At 34.7% G+C, this 20,315-nt stretch overlaps 1 protein-coding gene across 1 annotated transcript in view; it reads left to right on the top strand.

Annotated features, from left to right (window-relative positions):
• Positions 1–20,315, top strand: part of tenm3 (teneurin transmembrane protein 3) — a 776,142-nt gene that overhangs the window by 544,708 nt on the left and 211,119 nt on the right. The window contains exons 19-23 of the mRNA XM_030128911.1: positions 86–112; positions 9,666–9,674; positions 11,363–11,509; positions 19,755–19,885; positions 19,972–20,060. Coding sequence (XP_029984771.1) covers positions 86–112; positions 9,666–9,674; positions 11,363–11,509; positions 19,755–19,885; positions 19,972–20,060 — 403 coding nt within the window. The remainder of the gene's footprint in view (positions 1–85; positions 113–9,665; positions 9,675–11,362; positions 11,510–19,754; positions 19,886–19,971; positions 20,061–20,315) is intronic.

Genomic DNA, 20,315 nt, shown 5'->3' with positions numbered 1-20,315 from the left:
TAATCCACTACTTCTGTGGTCTGTATCTGCACTAAACGCTGTCTTTTCTTTCTATCTTCCTTCCTTTTTGTATTCCTTCCTAAAGCTCACAATCCGGACATTAGAGTAAAAGGTACTGTACTCTTTTTTTTTTCCCCCTTTCTCCTTCATCCTTTGCTTTCCTCCTCATACGACAGAACTGTGATAAATTACTTCTCATTTGTTCTGTTTTTACTCCTCATTTTCCCCACCTTTTTTTTTTCTTTTTTTTTTTTCTTTTTTTTTGCCAGCTCTAATAACACGAGCCATTGTTGTTGCTTTGATCATTTCAGAATTTCAATGTCTTTGTCCAAATGTACAATGGCTTTATTATGCTTTGTCTGTCAGGTGGGTGTTTTTCGGAAAAAACAAATAAAAACTTAATCTCCGTGGAGGTGGGGAAGGATTTGTGCTTTGAAGCTGGATTTAATGAGTTTAAATGAATCTCCCCTCTGCATTTTGTCCACTGGTTTTTATTAGCTTTTTTTTGTGTGTGTTGCTGCCTTTTTTATATTATCCTTCTCACCTCCTCAACAAATCCAACCCCATCTTTTCAGTCCATCTTCATTAAAGAAGATCAGAGTTGGTTTGCATTTTTTATTTTTTTATTTTTTTGTGTGAATTTTTAATGTATCAGTTTTTTGACTTTGCTGTCCTTATTAAATGCTTAGCCTCTTCATGCTTCTCAGGCAGCTTCAGAGACTGAAATCTGAACGCCTCAAGAGGTGGTTTGACACACATTCTAGCCAGATGTTTGGAAAAGTGTAAACGCATCCATTTCTGCAAGATACACACTTAACATTTAGAAGCGGAACTGCATCAGTAAGCAAGTTCAGAGTGGGGCCATGTGATAACGGCAGATGACGCTGAAGTCTAAAGAGAGCGTAACACGTTTTTAGCATTTAGCTAATTCAATCACCATATGGGCAAGAAGGAGGAGGGAACAGGCTGGAAGGATTAATCAAACTAACACACAAATGTACGAGGGGCGACTGAAAAGTTTTGAGCCTAACATGGAAAGGGTTCATCTTTAGCCCTATTAAAAAATTATATTAATATTCATCTACTATAAAAAATATAATAAATCAGGACAATGGATGTTTTTTTTTCAACTTTTGCTCAAAGTTTAGACCCTAATGTTAATAAAAGTACATCAAAAGTGTATTTTAGTGCAAACTTTAATGTTCAAACATGATTTTTAATCTTTGTGGGGTGAAATATACGCTATTTAAAATCTCCGACACGAACAATTAATTTATGCGTATCATCGTCAATGCAGCCGGAAAAAAACAGGCGAGGATAAAAAATTCTAATTTCTCTTTTAGTTTGTTCCAGTTTACTCAGGCATAGTAATAGATACAATATTTTAGACAATGGGAATAGATTCTGTGAGGTCTGTAAATGTCCACAGACACCAAGAACATCCATATGAACCTTATTGTTGTGAAGGAATTCTTCATTTACTTTGGGTATGTCTGTTTAGGTGTTTTTCCCCTGAAAATATGGTCAGGGTTTAACAGGTTAAGATTTGAAGACCAAATTTGGTCCATGAAATGGTCCTGACAAATGGACCAACTTGAGTATGGGGCTGATTTGTGACTCTGGATGAGACTGGGGTCCTTCACTATCAGCCTGAGACCACGGAGCAGTAAAACTATGGAAACATCCCATGGCACCGACCCCAAAGAAGGCAAAGGGCGGACGTGTACGTGATGACAACCCCTTACTCAAGTTTGTCCATTTTTCAGGAAACACTTGATACAGAAAGTTCAGGAAGCTGTAAAACAGGGAAAAAGATTGACCTGACCAAGAAATGTAGTGGATAGGATTAAGATATGTGACAGATGTCAGGACCAGATTTGGTCTTCATATCTTAATCCTTTCCATGTTAGGCTCCAAACTTTTCAGTCGGCCCTCGTACATCAGGTGTGTTTTACTGTATGGATTGTCATTGTCTTGCTGTATAAGCTTAATTTTGCTAAAACTTTGAAATGCATGCCTATGACATCCAGCCTTTTTAGCTTTAGCATATGGTCGATTTGCATGTAGACCAGACAGATGCAAACAGATCTGGCCAACAGAGGGCTATAAATGTGGATATATGAGAGTTTGTGCACTCCATGACAGGGTTTAACTGGGTCAGAGTTGGAGGTGTCTCTGCAGAATTAGCTTTTCAGGACACGTCGTTTGCTATGAGACAGTTGATAGTCGCGCCGTACCTTTGCTAAAATAACACCCAATAATTACCACGTTTTCAATCTATCTAAGGTTTCAGGCTCTGCTGTGGCAGATGTTCTCCTCTCTGAGCTGCTTCTCTTCTTGTCTCTGTTAAGTCTTTATGCACAGATTCCCGCCCACATAAATGAGAACAGGCTCAAACAAGCCTAATCTGACTCACACAGTCACTTTTCATGCAGGAGATGTCAGTCAGAAGAGCATTTTCGACAGGGCATTTGTTTAGAAGCAAGATGCCAAAGTAAATACTCTTTGCACTGTGACCGTATTAAACCATTTCAGGTGACTTTAACCCTCATTGAAATACTCTGAAATTCTAAATTTCCTCCTGGACATCATCATCCACCTCCTCGTCAGTTGCCGTGACAACAGTGTCCCTCCTCTTGCCGTAAAACATCCAAGCAGCACTTGCTAAAAAGTAAACACATGCAATAACACAACTGTTATAAGGCCATAAACTGACAAAAATCACTCATATTCACTGTGAGTATTCATACGTATTCTCTGTTTTTAAAATAAACCTCAACTTTAACCTGAGCTTTCATGAACATCTACATCACAGGTGTCAAACATGCGTCCCAGGGGCCAAATCTGGCCCCCCAAAGGGTCCAGTCCGGCCCCTGGGATGAATTTGTGACATGCAGAAATTACGCTAAGATGTTAACAATTATTTTAGTTCAGGTTCCACATTCAGACCAGTTCAGTCTCATAATAAGTACTCACAACTCCAAATTTTTCTCTTTGTCAGTGTAAATGTTTTCATGTATTTACACTAAAACAAAGTATAATTTCACAAAAAATCTGAATAACCGGAACTAATATGAGCAACCTGAAATGTCTTAAGATGTGCAATTTTAATCATATTCCACCTGTTACTAAATATTTTATGTATCTGTAGATCCACTGTGATCTGTACGTTATAATGTACATGTGGAAATGATAAACTAAAGCATAATAGTGTTTTTGTTTTTTTGTTTTTTTCCAGTTCATGTTATTCACACTGTTTGAAAGGATAGTTTGTAGATGTAAACATTTTCATAATGTAATTTTACTTTTTTCACTAAAAGACACAGAGAAAAGTTTGGACTTGACATTATTTCTGTATAATTATGTTATTATTTCACTGGTCCGGCCCACTTCAGATCAAATTTAGCTGAATGTGGCCCCTGAACAAAAATGAGTTTGACACTCCTGAGCTACATGATCAGTACAATAAATATAAGAAAATACCTGATTTATACTTAAAAATGCCAAATACAGAGCATAATATTAGAATAAATTGTGATAAATCAGTTAAAAAATGTTAAAAATAGAGAAAAATTCATTTGGGAACTGTTGCAAAAGCAGCGCTGGGTCTGTATGGGTTAACAGTCCTTTAATCCTCTAACAACACACTAAGGTTAAAATTTGGATTTTCAGAGTATTTCTGGAGTGCCTGATAAAAGGTTAATGTTGGCGGAAATTACCAAAAATAGACACTTACCCGTTGGAGGGTTAAGCCTCCTTCTGTGTGCGAGTTTAATGATAGATAAGGACGTAATGCACAAAAGCGAGTCAACACCAAAATGCTCTTTTCCTGTAATACTTTCTTTTTTTTGACAGTTTTATTAGTTATGTATCATTTTGTCTCACAGAACACAAACAGATAATCGTCACAGTCTAATAGTAATGATAATTGAGGTTACAGTTGCAAAACAGCAATCAAGTTACCTAATTAATTACATTCAGTGAGCAGCAGTTTATCTAGCATTTCACAGGACTATGAGACAAACCACACATTAATTGTATTTAAAGAAACTAATCCATTTGCCCCATCTTATTATGTAAATGTTAATCCAGTGGTTTCCAGCCTTTTTTGGCTCGTGACCCCATTTTAATGTCACAAATATCTGGTGACCCCAGACATTTTTTTGGCTAAAATTAATTTGTTTTTGATTATGTAATAGTTTGCTTTACTATGTTGCAAATAAACGTTAATTTTAGAGGACATTTAGACTATATAATGTAAGTTTTTATTTGTAAGTTTTTTTTTTTTTGTTTTTTTTTTTTGTTTTTTTTATAAATTATTAGAAATTTCAGGCAACCCCAGACATTCAAAACAGACATTTTTTGGCTAAAATTAATTGGTTTTTGATTATGTAATAGTTTGCTATAATATGTTGCAAATAAACATACATTTTAGAGGACATTTAGACTATATACTGTAAATTTTTATTAGTAAGATTTAATTTTTTCTTTTTTTTTTTTTTTTTTTTTATAAATTATTAGAAATTTCAGGCAACCCCAGACATTCAAAACAGACATTTTTTTGGCTAAAATTAATTTTTTTTGATTATGTAACAGTTTGCTATAATATGTTGCAAATAAATGTCAATTTTAGAGGACATTTAGACTATATAATGTAATTTTTTATTAGTAAGATTTAATTTTTTAATTTTTTAAAAATAAATTATTAGAAATTTCAGGCGACCCTAGACATTCAAAGCAGACTTTTTTTTGGCTAAAATAGTTTGTTTTTGATCATATAACAGTTTGCTATAATATGTAGCAAATAAACATTAATTTTAGAGGACATTTAGACTAAATAATGTAAATTTTTATTAGTAAGATTTAATTTTTTCTTTTTTTTTTTTTTTTTAATAAATTATTAGAAATTTCAGGCAACCCCAGACATTCAAAACAGACATTTTTTTGGCTAAAATTAATTTGTTTTTGATTATGTAACAGTTTGCTATAATATGTTGCAAATAAATGTTAATTTTAGAGGACATTTAGATTATATAATGTAATTTTTTATTAGTAAGATTTAATTTTTTTATTTTTTAAAAAATAAATTATTAGAAATTTCAGGCGACCCTAGACATTCAAAACAGACATTTTTTGGCTAAAATAATTTGTTTTTGATTATGTAACAGTTTGCTATAATATGTAGCAAATAAACGTTAATTTTAGAGGACATTTAGACTAAATGATGTCAAGTTTTATTAGTAAGTTTTAATTTTTTATTTTTTTTTTATAAATTATTAGAAATTTCAGGCGACCCTAGACATTCAAAACAGACATTTTTTGGCTAAAATAGTTTGTTTTTGATCATATAACAGTTTGCTATAATATGTAGCAAATAAACATTAATTTTAGAGGACATTTAGACTAAATAATGTAAATTTTTATTAGTAAGTTTTATTTATTTATTTATTTTTTATTAAGTATTAGAAATTTCAGGTGACCCTAGACATTCAAAACAGAGACACTGTTCTGGCTAAAGTTAATTTGTTTTTGATTATGTAACAGTTATGCTATAATATGTTGCAAATAAACATTAATTTTAGGCCATATTTAGGCAATACAATGTAAATTTTTATTAGTAAGTTTTAATTTTTTATCAATTACTATAAATTCCAGGCGACCCCATTTGAATTCCAGGCGACCCCACGTGGGGTCCCGACCCCAAGGTTGAAAACCACTGTGTTGATCTGTCCATTTTGTGAATTTCATCAGCTGTAATATGTTTTTTTATTACCTGCAAAGTGTGAGAAAGTTGTGACAGGCTGTTTTGAAGCCCCGTCATCATCTATTAGAGGTAGAAGGCGGGACACAAACAAACAACAGAAAAGCAGAGCGAAGGTGTCAGTCACTTAAATACACCGTCAAACAAACAGAACAATCTGATTTGAAGTCAGAGGGTCATTAGAGGAGCTGAGAAAATGGCTTTTAACGAGAAATGTGTGCAAAACATGACAGTTAATCCTGTCCTAGACACGACTGTGCGACAGTTTGGATCTTATTTCATGTACATGTAAGTAGGAGTGGGCAACGCGGAGATTCATGTCACTTAAAAGATCAGCAGGAAAAGAGCAAACGCTTTATTTTTTTGTGATCAGACAGTGTCACATGGACGGTGTCGAACTAATTTGTAAATATCAAACCAATTTTTCCTCATCTGTTGAAGACACTGTCGACTGGTGACAAAATAAATTGCACCTCCGAGACTCGTGGTGTCTAACTGTGTCACAGTCACACATTTTTCTCTGTTTCGAGAACATTGTTAGTTATTTTTTTAATGATGTAGTTTTTATTTATTTATTTAATCAGTGTGATCTGTATGATTCATCTGCAAAAGAAAGTCAAAAGAACGCCCCATCTACACTAATGTGGATATTTTGGAAAACAGATATTTTTCTCTTTGTTCCTCTCGTCCACATGTAAACAACATTTTAGATGAAAATATTCTGTCTAAAGTGTTGTTTTTCTAAACTCAGATGAAAAACAATGGTGTCACATCCCAAAAATATCTGTATTTGTTTGACAGGGCCCACCCCTGCATGCAGGTATATGACAAATAAGGTCAAACGAAGCTTTATCTTGTAAAAAACAGAAACTAAGTGGTAAGAATGTAGATGACAAAACACAACTGTACAATTTGCTAATATGTTTAACATCATCCACTGAGTTGCAGCAAAAACTGAATAAGTAAAGCTTTGCATAAACTTGCTTTTAACTTTCCTATAAAAGTTGAAAATGCAGCTCCATCATGTCTCTGCCCTGGATTAGAAGTGTTTTTCAGAAGTCTGGAGTCCTTGAACTAATAAACTTGCCCATTTTCTGTGTTGTCGACAGAAATTGTCAACAAACATAGTCAGATTCCAGAGTATTTTTCATCTGCTTTACAGACTTTGAAGGGAAAAAGGCTTAGATCAGGGATGTCAGACTCAGTTTCTTTTAGCTTCCACATTCAGCCCATTTTGATCTCAACTGGGTCAGACCTGTAAAATAATAACATCATAACCTATAAATAATGACAACTCCAAATGTTTGTCTTTGTTTTAGCTCCAAAAATAACGTGTGAATAACTTAATTACTTACAAACGATGAACATGTTTACATTTACAAACTATCCTTTGACAAAAAATGTGAGTAAGTTGAAAAAACTCCATTGCTATTATTTGAATTGAGCTCACATTGGTCTGTGAACGAGTTTGACACCCTTGACTGTTCATATCTTCAGTACAATTTTAATCGTTTTAAGTTTGAAACCAATAAAGTCTTATGTGTCTTACATAACCAGGTCAGTGTAAGTCTGAATCTGGACTTCCTTTGAATCAACATAATAAATCCACTTTAGGTGCATATTTAGGGTCAGCGTCGACACTCATCCACGGTGCTTTATTTTGATCCTGCTTTAACCCTTTAAAACCATTTGTATCATATTTGCTACGCCAGGTTCTGAGACCTCTATCCAATCAACAAGATCAATACTTTCCTTAAAAACCTGTTGTATATGACCTGGTACGTGTTTTCTGCCCCCTGGTGGATTATCATCCTGCTGTAGCCAGTGCAAGGACTTTTTATGTTCGTTTCAAAATGGCTGCTATCGTTACATCGTCCTCACACTTTTTGCAGGAAAGTCTTTGGTCATTTTCCAAAAGTTACATTAAGAAGAACCTTTGTTATTATTCTTTTTTAAATAAGTACTTCATGTACTGCAACAATGCATAGTTACTAGATAATTTATAATTTACAGTACAGTTAAATGATGTTAAACGTGTGTGTATTAAATGTGATACTGCAGGTTTATAAAGTGCTCTATAAAAACGGCCAATATAATGGATCAAATGTCATACAAAAACGTAACGTCGCAAACACAGTGATATGGCTTAGATTTTCTTTAAAGGTCTAATAAGCATCTCACTTCCCAAAAATTAGAATTTTGTGTCTAGTTTTGGATGGGTCAGGTTTTACAGGGTTAAGGCACAGAACTGACCCAACGTCTGCTCGAGTGACGGTCACCGCTGTTTGGTTTTATGTTCACATCCAACTGCATCCACCGAAAACTGTGGAAGATTAGATTAGATTAGATTAGACTAGATTAGATTGGATTAGATTAGATTAGATTAGATAAGATTATATTAGACTAGGTTAGATTAGACTAGACTAGATTAGATTAGATTAGATAAAATTAGATTAGACTAGATTAGATTAATTAGATTAGATAAGAGTAGATTAGATTAGATAAAATTAGATTAGATTAGATTAGACTAGACTAGATTAGATTAGATTAGACTAGATTAGATAAAATTAGATTAGACTAGATTAGATTAGATTAGATAAAATTAGATTAGACTAGATTAGATAAAATAAAATTAGATTAGACTAGACTAGATTAGATTAGACAAAATTAGATTAGACTAGACTAGATTAGATAAAATTATATTAGACTAGATTAGATTAATTAGATTAGATTAGACTAGATTAGGCTAGATTAGATTAGATAAAATTAGATTAGATTAGATTGGATTAGATTAGATTACATTAGATTAGATAAAATTAGATTAGACTAGGTTAGATTAGACTAGACTAGATTGGATTAGATTAGATTAGATTGGATAAAATTAGATTATACTAGATTAGATTAGATAAAATTAGATTAGATAAGATTAGACTAGATTAGATTGGATTAGACAAAATTAGATTAGATTAGACTAGATTAGATAAAATTAGATTAGACTAGATTAGATAAAATTAGATTAGATTAGACTAGACTAGATTAGATTAGACAAAATTAGATTAGACTAGACTAGATTAGATAAAGTTATATTAGACTTGATTAGATTAATTAGATTAGATTAGACTAGATTAGGCTAGATTAGATTAGATAAAATTAGATTAGATTAGACTAGATTAGATTAGACAAAATTAGACTAGATTAGATTAGATTTTTTTGATCCCACACTGGGGAATTTCAATGGTCAAGGCAGCAACAGAATAAAGTGCAAGAAAGAAAGTGTACATGTTTAAATATAGTGCAAAAAAAAAAAAAAAATAATAATAATAATAATAATGATAAAAACTATACAGACTATATACACTACAAACACAAATTGAAGGATATTTTACATTTTTGGGCTATTATTTTTCAGTTGGAATTGTTGCACAGCGCTTTTTACTTTTTTGTGTGTGAACTGAATTGAAACACATTTTTTTTAATGACTAGACATAGTTTTATTTACAAATGACAAAAAAGACAACAAAAAAAGAAATATCCATAACTTTTAGTTTGCAGTGTACATAGGCTGTTTACAACATGGATGAGTGACAGGCTTGTTTGACCACGTGTCTCTGGAGGTTTTGAATGGGCATAAACTTGGCATTGTTTCTGTTCTTTTTCTTGCGTTCTGTTGTGGTTCTACTGCTGTGTCCTCCAGTTTCTGTCTCTTATTTCTGCCCCCCTTCCTTTCCCATGACCCCAGCTCTCCTGTTCTGTCCTCTGCCTTTACCTCCACCTCTTTTTTCGCTGCCATGTCCATCTACCTGTCCATCACAGAGAGTATATTTGGCAGTGCTGCTTTTGTTTCAATTTACGTTTTTTCCCTAATTTTCCTCCCTCTCTCCCTCGTGCCCTCTCCTATTCTCAGGATATAAAGGTAATTCATGCCAAAGACTTGACTAAAGGCCTTTTACTGTCCCAAAATACAACCATTTCACACTTTACTTCTGTTGATTTCTTCTTCTTTTTTTCGTTGTCGTTTATTCCATTTGGGTTTCCCTGTCCTTCTGTCTGTCTCTCCTTCTCTGTCTTTCTGTCTTTCTCAAAGCTTGATGTGTCCACGTATTTATCCACTTATTCTTGGTTACATTATTTCTGTCCCTGTCTCTGATTCAGTCACACAAACAAACACAAAATGACACAAATGATGATGCACATGCACACAAACACACACATACACAAACCCGAGGTGTGTGACTCCTGTTTCGTCTTGCATCCAGAAGCCTGATATATATATATTTCTGTATATATGTGTGTGTTAATTGAGCCAGCTGCCGTCCCTCTGTCTCTTGGTTTTACCTCCCACACTTCCCCTTCCTCCTTCTGTCCGTCTGTCTGTCCCTCTGCTCTCCCTCATTCTGTCTCTCCAGCTGGGCTTTGCTTGGTTCAGATACTCACTGTTTTTTAATCAGCCAGCCTCACTGTCTATTCTGTGATAGAGGAATGTTAAGCAGAGGCATAAAGTATAGCTTTCGGAGGCATGCAGTCCAAAAAAAAACAAAAAACAACAAAAAAAACAAAACCAAAAACCCACCCTGTCCTCCCTATACTTTGTGCGCTGTGTATCTGTCTACCTGTTGTGTTTTCACATGGATTTTAACGTCTCTTTCACTGAACTTAAGGCCAAAGGAATCCACCTAAAAAAAGCAACAAAAAATAAAATGAAATAAAAAATATAAATACAACAGCTAAAAAGCTTTCCAGGTGTTCAATTGTACTTATTCTGGTCTTCCCAGCTAAAATTTAAACCCCCTCGAAATGTTTTTGCTTCCACTGTTTTCTCCTTTTGTTATTTTACTTTCTTGGTATCCTCTCGTCTTCCATCACTAATAACATCCACTTTCTTTTTTTTTTTTCTTTTTTTTTTTTTTTACAGATGAGAGAAAAGAGAAAAAAAAGGCAAATCTATATTTTCCGTTGCCATTTTGGCTGTAGGGAATCTTAGCGGTTCATGTGAAACTACATCAGTGCATTTCACCGAAGGCTGACTGTCTGTCTGTCTGTCAGTCTGTGTCTCTCACATGTGGGTTAATGTATTGATTTGTCTTATTTGTCTTCTGGCTCTCTGTCTTTCAGTCTGTCAGTCCATTTGTTGGAGAGAGCTGCATTACACAGGGCTAAACGCCTTGTAACACACATCAGGATTTAACCACTGCGGGTTTCTGAAGGCTGAAGTTTCTGGGCTGAAGCTGCTGACAATTGACATTTGTTCTCCTGACATGTGTTGTCTTTATGTTGCAAAAACTTTCCCTCCAAAAAAAAAAAAAAAAACCCAAATATTGTTTTTTGCTGTGATAGCAGTGCCTCGGAGGCTTTTCCGAGCTCAGAGAAGGGAAGATATTTGTTGCATTTTTGACATGAAAACACACTGATAGAAACATATTGATTACCCTCCTCTGTCAGAGCTCCAGTGCAAAACTATGACACCTCCCTTCAAAACTTTCTGTTGGTTAAAGCCTGTTTGACGCCCGCCCTGGCGGCCAGCGGTGACCCCGGCCCACCCACTCGCGCTGCTCTAACTTGTGAATTGGTGTGTTGTTGTTTTTTTTTTTTTCCTGTGCCCAGAGGGTTGTCCGGGCCTCTGCAACAACAACGGACGATGCACCCTCGAGGCCAGCGGCTGGCACTGCATCTGCCAATCGGGATGGAGAGGGGCCGGATGTCACGTCGCCATGGAGACGCTCTGCACCGACGGCAAGGACAACGAAGGAGGTGCGTGTCCATACATAAGTGGGGGGATCTGGTTTATTAATGAACAGATAATGGACAGATGAAGCACAGACAGTGGCAAATGGCAAAGGTGGAGGCAGATTATGTCCCCGCCTTCGTCCAGTGAACGAGGACATGAGCAGGATTAGCACCACATGAGGACCACGGCCAGCAGCAGCAAACGCCACTGATATAGAAAACATCCTTAGTCCAGGAATGGTTTTTTAGTTTTATTAACCTGTAAAGACCCAGTGCTAGTTTTGTGGCAGGTATGGAAGTCAATCTGTCTCATCAGATTTGGAATTATAAAAGCCATTGAATTTTTAGCACTGAATTTTTTTGCACTAAAATTAAGTATCTGTATTTTTTTAAGTATCTGAAATTTTTTTTTCAACTGAAATTTAGCATCTGAATTTTTTTTTTGCACTGAAATTAAGTATCTGAATTTTTTTGCACTGAAATTAAGCATCTGAATTTTTTTTTTCAACTGAAATTAAGTATCTGATTTTTTTTGCACTGAAATTAAGTATCTGAAATTTTTTTTGCACAAATATTAAGTATCTGAATTTTTTTTTGCACTGAAATTAAATATCTGAATTTTTTTTTACCCTGAAATTAAGTATCTGAAATTTTTTTCAACTGAAATTAAGTATCTGAATTTTTTTTGCACTGAAATTAAGTATCTGAATTTTTTGTCTCTCAATTTTACTATGTTCATAAATTTTGAATAAAAAAAATGAGATGCAAAAAAATTCTGATGCAAAAAACTGAGATGACACGTCCGGGACACCAAGGATAAGCAATGATTCTATCTCAAGTCAAACTGCCAGCCAATCAAGTTATGTTAGTTTGGTCATGTGACGCTGAAAAAATTCAGATACTTAATTTCAGTGCAAAAAAATTCAGTGGCTTTTATGATTCCAAATCTGATGGGACAGATTTCCTTCCATAGGCAGGTCTCAAATGATTTTTTTTCTCATAGTTAATCTTTCTTAAATGATTTATGACCATTTATTATAACATCACCCTCCATATTTTCTGTTTGGTAGAAAAGTACAATTGTAACAACAGTGTAGGTGATTGACAACAAATCTTATATTTTATGACTAGTAAAATAAAGGTAATGCATTTATAGCATTATTACCATGAACTGATGTTAACTGTTTGTATGTCAGACAGTTTCCTGCAGTATTGTTGCAGATGTTTTCACTTTTACTCCTTCCTTTCATACTTATTTTATGCAGATTTTCAAACTGACTTATGTTGAGAATTTCCAGTCCATGCCCGTCTTTGTGTAGCGCCACCAGAATCTGCAAGAACTGCTTTTAACGTCGCAAAAAATAGAATGTTTATTTTATGGTGACTATACTTTAATGAAAACATGTTCTATTATGCAAAAAATAATAATAATAAATTCCACACGCTCTTATTTTAACATGAAGCAACCCAAACAGATAAAAAAAAGTCTTCATTTTGTCCAAGTGTGGATGCTAGCGTTGCTTTGTGTTGATGTGCGTCAGTCAACGCTACTGTATTTACCACAGCAACGAAGAACAGCACAAGTCAATGCTAATGTCAGGAGTGAAAGGCACAACACATACTGGGCCTTGACTAGTAAATGGGCCACAGCGCATAAAGAGAGAATTCTTTTTTTTTTTTTGCAAATGAAATTCCTCTTCTGTCAGTTTTCTGTCACCTTGATCAATCTTCTACAGAGAATTTCTTGAGTTGTCTGTCTTTTATCTGCTGTTTTTGTTTCTGTCTGTGGTAAAGGACAAAACATCTGCTCCTGTTCGTCACATCTACACTTCCTCTGCAACTAACAAATCCTGGTTTTACTCAAATTTAATAGATTTATTGAGTTCCAGTTTGTATCTGTTTGCTTGTTAGTGTGTTTCGTGTTCAACCAGAACCCCCTTCCTCGGTGGGTTTCACCTCATTAGACCCAACAGTGCATTTTAATCCTTTATAAGTGACAAGAGTATCACAGATTTACCTTAAAAGCTACACATTCTATAAAGGTAAAACCAACCGTGTTGTGTAAAAGACATCATGGGCTTTTCCATGATTTCTGACTGTTTGGGGTTCATCTAATGAAACACAACATCTGTTTTTCTAAATGGTATTTTTAACCCATAAAGACCCAAACATTTAGTCTTTAGTATTTATTTATTTGCGCGTCAAAAACAACAAGAAAAAAAAATATTATCATGCTTCTTTGAGCATCATTGGTGATGTGACTGAAGAAATGTGGCATGAAAACAGCAAAATGCCAAAGCAAAGAAAAGCTCAGTCCAACTTCAGTGATGAGTTTTAGATGTTTTCTTTCTACATTTGATAAATGCTATAGCGCTTTGCAAAATAACTACAACTATTGCAGACTAACTTTTAGGTTGTAATTGATTTCTTTTTTTCTGTGACGTAAACATTTTCCTCATTCCTCTTAGCAAAACAGTACAAAAGATAAGTGATTTAAAATGATTCAGTTAGTACATTTACTTAGTCACATTGTCTATTGCAAAGGACATTCCATAATTCATAAAGACCGAATGCTGCTTTTATGGCAGTCCCCAAATGATTTTTTTGTTTTGTTTTGTTTATTTAACCATTTATTATAATATTATCCTCTGTATTTTGTATTTTTAAGTGGAAATCAAGTATTTTCTTACAATTAATTCACTAATCATGTAAATGCTCATAAAAGCTCAGAGTAAATTCAAATGTTATTTTGATCAAAAACAGAGAAAACTGAAGAAAATGTGCCTTTTTCAGCTAAATCTCTCATTAAACTGAACATAACCCCAGTGTGTCCATCCACTGTCATTGATCCAACTCCCTGGGTTTGACTGGGGAATCAGTGTTGTAGAAGATGACGGTGTTTCCACGGTAACTACGGAGCCTCTGAACATCCAAATGGGTCATATCTGATGACCATGAAAAGATGAAGAACTGTATTGATAGGATTAATGGATCAACAAGTATTAGATAATTTAGATCAGTAGATGGTTTAAGTTACAGGTGGATGTTTGGGTCTTTATGGGTTAAAAAAAAATACAAAAAAATGTTTTTGAAAAGGAAGTAATTGTGGCATAATGATTTCAGTGGAGGCAGAAAAAAATCAGAAGTTGCAACACAGAAGAGGTTAATAAAGGCAGTAAAAGGCAAACACAGCTGAACTGCTGCTCTGATAGTTTCTGTGGGAAAGGCAGAAGTTATGGAGCTGAAAATAATCAGGAGCATTTGGACTAAGTTCACCCAGGACAGATTTGGATGAAAGCAGTGTACAACAAGGTTATTATCATTAACGAAAACTAACGAAATGACCAAACACTAGAATTGTAAAAACATTTTCGTTAACTGAAATAAATAAAAACTATAATTAAAAGAAAAAACAATAACTAACTGAAACTGTATTGTGTGTTTACAAAACTAACTAAAACGGATAAAAATTATGGATAAAATTCACTTCATTTTCGTCTTTGTCGATGTCAGATTGATATGAAATAAATTTATTTCACTCTAGCAATTTTCTCTGCCGGCACCATATGATATTTAAGGGTCCGTCACTTGTGTTCACTTGTGGTTTCCAGTCGTCTTCTGGTCCCCACTCTACCTGGAAACATGGAGACTAAAGCAGCAGAGTCCTGTCTGGGATTGATTTGAATACGACCACAGAGAAGAAGAGAAAAGAGACCACTGAACTACAACTAAACTACAACTAAACTACAACTAAGCATTTAGAAAATAAGGAAAACTAATAAAAACTATCAAACCTGCTGTAAAAACGAATTAAAAGTAACAGAATTAGAGAAAAAAAAAAGTCCAAACTAAATAAAACTAAACTAGAAGGAAAACTCCAGAACTATTGGAACCCTGGTTAATAAAGGCAGTAAAAGGCAAACACAGCTGAACTGCTGCTCTGATAGTTTCTGTGGGAAAGGCCGAAGTTACGGAGCTGAAAATAATCAGGAGCATTTGGACTAAGTTCACCCAGGGCAGATTTGGATGAAAGCAGTGTACAAATGGAAAAGCGAGAGAAAATATGATCAAGAAGAGCAGAATAAGCAGTCAGTCAGTCAGTCAGTCAGTCAGTGGGTGTGTGTTTGTGTGTTTAATGTCAGTCCCCGGTGCCTGTTCACCAGATGTACCAGTGGCTTTTGGAAACTAACAGACAAATGGCAGCGCAGACTTGATTACCTCACATACCTACGTGGATCCTCCTATCCCTCCATCTGTCTCTGCTCTGCTCCCTCCTTCCCTAATCTCTCTTTTTTCCACTATTTCATCCCTGCTTCTCTCTGTTTCCTCTTCACTCTTCCATCCTCCATCCTCCCTCCTTCCCTCCGTCCTTTATTCTTCTTGGCAGCGTTTAATAAACATACAGCTCACTCGCTAATTCTACCACATCCCCCTCTGTCTCTCTCTCTCTTTCCTTTCATTCTCCTGTTCTTCTTTTCTTTTTTTTTTCAGCAGAGAAAGCCATAAGTGACTGGTCATCACAAGCATCTGTTCACTCTCTCGTGTTTACTCATTCTGTCATTCTTTAGTTTTAATTTATTCATCCACCGCTCCCTTCCTCCATTCATTCATTCTTCTTCTGATTCCACCCAAATGTACCTGTGGACGTCAGACGTTTAATTCCACATTATAACTTCTTAATTTTAATAACACAACCATATTTTTACACACTTATTTGTGTATTTATTTAACCCTTTCATGCACAGTGGTCACTCCAGTGGTCAGTTCTTCTCCAGCTGTTCTCGTGTATATTTATGGATTTTGTTGTTTCATTTCCATATCAGCCGACACAGTGGACGCTCATGCATCATCTCATACGCTGACATTCAGACCATTACTATAACTTCACTGTTCTTGATAAACCTAATCTGCACTACCATGTGTAAATCAGTTGTTAATTGTTAGACTTTTTTTTTTTCTGCATATTATCTCCATGAAATGAGTAAAAACTAGCATTAGAATATGTTAAAATATGAGAAAACATCAGATTATCAGCATTAAAAATGTTTTTATTTCATTATTTTTATATCACTTTCTGACATTGGGATTTAAACACATTTAAACACATGTTCCTTGAAAATTAAATGTGTGGACATTTTTGTAACTCAATGAAAAAAAAAAAAAAAACTCGAGTGTGTTCTTTTTTTCATGCCAAAGGAGGAATAAAAACACTCGAGAAGAAAAATTTGACTAAAGTTTTCATAATTCATGCATGAAAGGGTTAATTATCATGTTGATAATGTATTGTGTACAGGCTTTCTGCAGGTCATTAAAAAGCATTAAAAGTCATTAAATAGATTTAGTGAAAATTAAGGCCTTAAATGGCATTAACCCTTTCATGCATGAATTATGAGAACCTTAGTCAATATTTTTTCTTGAGTGTTTTTATTCCTCTGTAGGCATGAAAAAAACAATGCAATTTATTTTTTTTAATTTTTATTTATTTTTTTATTTTTTTAATGAACCTATTTTTCATGGAGTTACAAAATTTCCACTCAACTGGACACCATGCGTTTAATTTTTGAAGCAAATAAACATGTATTTAAAACCCATATCAGAAAGTGATATACTGTGTGAAAACTATTAACACTTTCATGCATGAATTATGAGAACCCGAACTGAGATTTTTTTTTTTTTCCTGAGTGTTTTTATTCCTCTTTAGGCATGAAAAAAAAATAAATAATGCGATTGAAATTGTTTTTTATTAACCTATTTTTAATGGAGTTGCAAAAATGTCCACTCTGCTGGACACCATGTGTTTAATTTTTGAAGCAATGAAACATGTATTTACTGATACACTGTGTGAAAACTATGAAATCATTTTTAAAATATTGTTAATCTGATGTTTTGTCACATTTTAACAAACTCTAATACTAGTTATTACTCACTTAATGGAGATTATATGCAAAAAAAAAACAAAATGTTAATGACAGTCGAACAACAATAACAACCACTTGATTTACACTCAAACATGTTAGTGCAGATCAGCTTTACCAAGAACAGCAAAGTTACAGTAATGGTCTGAATTACAGTGTGTGGGATGATGCTTAAGCGTCCACTGTGTCGGCTGATATGGAACTAAAATAATAAAATCCTTGAATATACGATAAGAGAACAGCTGTAGAATAGCTGTCCACTGGAGTGACCACTATGCATGAAAGGGTTAAAAAGTATTCAATTTAATGTTCAGAGGCATTAAAAAATTAAATACACTTGATGGAAAAACGCAGTGTTATTCACGATTTATTTTGATTTTATAAACATTTAATAATTTTGATTGGAAGTATAGTGTGATGATTGACAGGTGGAATCCTTTAATTGGCTGTTGTTTATGGCTGATACATGAAGTCACAACATCGGATGCTTAGAATGCAACGTGCTGTGATGAAGGAGTGGAGGGAATATTAGCAAATGTGGGAAAAATGGGAAAATGCACGTTTCAGCAGAAGTGATTAAAGGAGGAGGAGCTGTTCAGAACCAGGTTACAGCCTGTCGACGGTAAATGTATGTATAAAACTGTGTCTGCAGTTGGACATGGGCATTACATTAGTTTAAAGTGGCATTAAAATGGCCGTTAAAAAGCATTAAATTAGATTTGCTGATACCTGCAGAAACCCTGGTGTAGTACATGTGTTACAAATTACTGTTCTAATTCAAGATTCAAGAGTCTTTACTGTCACTCAACATTGGTGTGATGAATGAAATTATGACCCACAGGATCGATAGAGAAATGAAATCAACATGTAAAAAATGCACACATGATAAAATAAATAGAAAACAGAGGAAAGTGCAGATAATAGTAACAATAAATAAATCAACTTAAAAGAGGATAAAGGACTGAAATGTTAACAGATTATTGCATGTTAGATTATAGTAATTGCACCTTATTAAGTAGATTGCTTAGCTATGTTGTAGTGTTCTTAAAGTGTCTTTATAGTGTTTTAATATGTATATTTGATATTTATTTATTTATTTATTTATTTTTGTCAGTACAGTGCCATAGATATTGACGTAAGAACTGAAGTGATTTTGGTTTTTATTCAGAAAACATGTTAAATGGATAGATATCAGCTCTGAAATTAAACTACTATGAGACATTTTTGTTGTTTTCATTATATTTGTCCAAACAAATGGACCTTTAGTTGGACCAGGCATTAGAATGAACAAAAAATTGAAGAAAACAAGAGTGGTCTAAGAAATCTTTTCTGCGACTGTACATATGTATTCAGAGCTATATATATATATATATAGTATATATATATATATATATATATATATATATATATATATATATATATATATATATACAGGGTGGGGAAGCAAAATGTACAATGAACATTTAGTTGTTTTTTCTCAGCAGACACTACGTCAGTTGTTTTGAACCCAAACATATACTGATGTCATAATCATACCTAACACTATTATCCATACCTTTTCACAAACTTTTGCCCATATGAGTAATCAGGAAAGCAAACGTCAAAGAGTGTGTGATTTGCTGAATGCACTCGTCACACCAAAGGAGATTTCCAAAATAGTTGGAGTGTCCATAAAGACTGTTTAGAATGGAAAGAAGAGAATGACTATGAGCAAAACTATTACCAGAAAGTCTGGAAGATACTATTAAAGAAGAATGGGAGAAGTTGTCACCCCAATATTTGAGGAACACTTGCACAAGTTTCAGGAAGCGTGTGAAGGCAGTTATTGAGAAAGAAGGAGGACACATAGAATAAAAACATTTTCTATGATGGACATTTTCTTGTGGCAAATAAATTCTCATGACTTTCAATAAACTAACTGGTCATACACTGTCTTTCAATCCCTGCCTCAAAATATTGTACATTTTGCTTCCCCACCCTGTAGATCTATATAAATTTAGAGCTATATAATTGCTGTATGTTTAGACCTTTAAATATATATATTTTTTCTAATTTTTTTCAGATTTTTCGCCTCAGTAAAGTGACCATGTCCCATCATTGTCCTTTGTTTCGTCCCTCCGTCACCATGTCTTCTTCCTCTCTTCATCCTCATTAGGGCTGAATTCCTCTGTCCCTGCTGCATCTCTGCATCTATAATTATTCCTAATCCCTCCTTCATCCCTCATCACTCCTTAAGCCCTCCGTTGTGTCTCCGTCCCCTCATCCGTCCCTCTTTATCCCGTCTTTTTCATGTCTCAGTTCTCCCATATCGGCTTTCTAAAAATACTCAGCTGTAAACTGTGTGTATGTTCCAGATGGCCTGGCTGACTGTATGGACCCAGACTGTTGTTTGCAGCCGTCCTGTCAGAACCAACAGTACTGCAAAGGCTCACCTGACCCGGTGGAGGTGCTCAGCCAGTCTCCGTCGTCATTGGCTCCTCAGCAGGTAAGGCCGCTCACTCAGAAAGGAATTCAACTTTTATCATCTCCACTTCCGCTAATCTCCACATCTGTTGTTTGTGTTCCTCTCAGGCGGCCAGGTCTTTCTACCAGCGTATCCACTTCCTGGTCGGTCCTGAATCCACTCATGTCATCACTGGAGAGAGTCCGTTCAACAGAAGGTGAGTTTATTTATGAATGTCTGAACAGAATCAGCAGTGGAGCAGCAGTGATGCACAGATGTCGTTAGAAGAATGATGAAGACTCAACTATTAACAGAGGGGGTGGGATTATATGTGGAAGCTGATGCTGGAGATACTAGATAAGCAGTTTGAACCGAGGTAGTTCATCAACCTATAAAGACCCAGTGTTACTTGTGTGGCAGCTCTAGAATTTTTTTTTGTCTGTATTTAACTTTTCTTAAAGGTGTGGGAGAC

Source organism: Sphaeramia orbicularis, chromosome 1, assembly GCF_902148855.1.
Source record: "Sphaeramia orbicularis chromosome 1, fSphaOr1.1, whole genome shotgun sequence".
Taxonomy (NCBI): Eukaryota; Metazoa; Chordata; class Actinopteri; order Kurtiformes; family Apogonidae; genus Sphaeramia; species Sphaeramia orbicularis.
The sequence above is the reverse complement of the archived record's forward strand: the minus strand, read 5'-3'. Positions and strand labels throughout refer to the sequence as shown.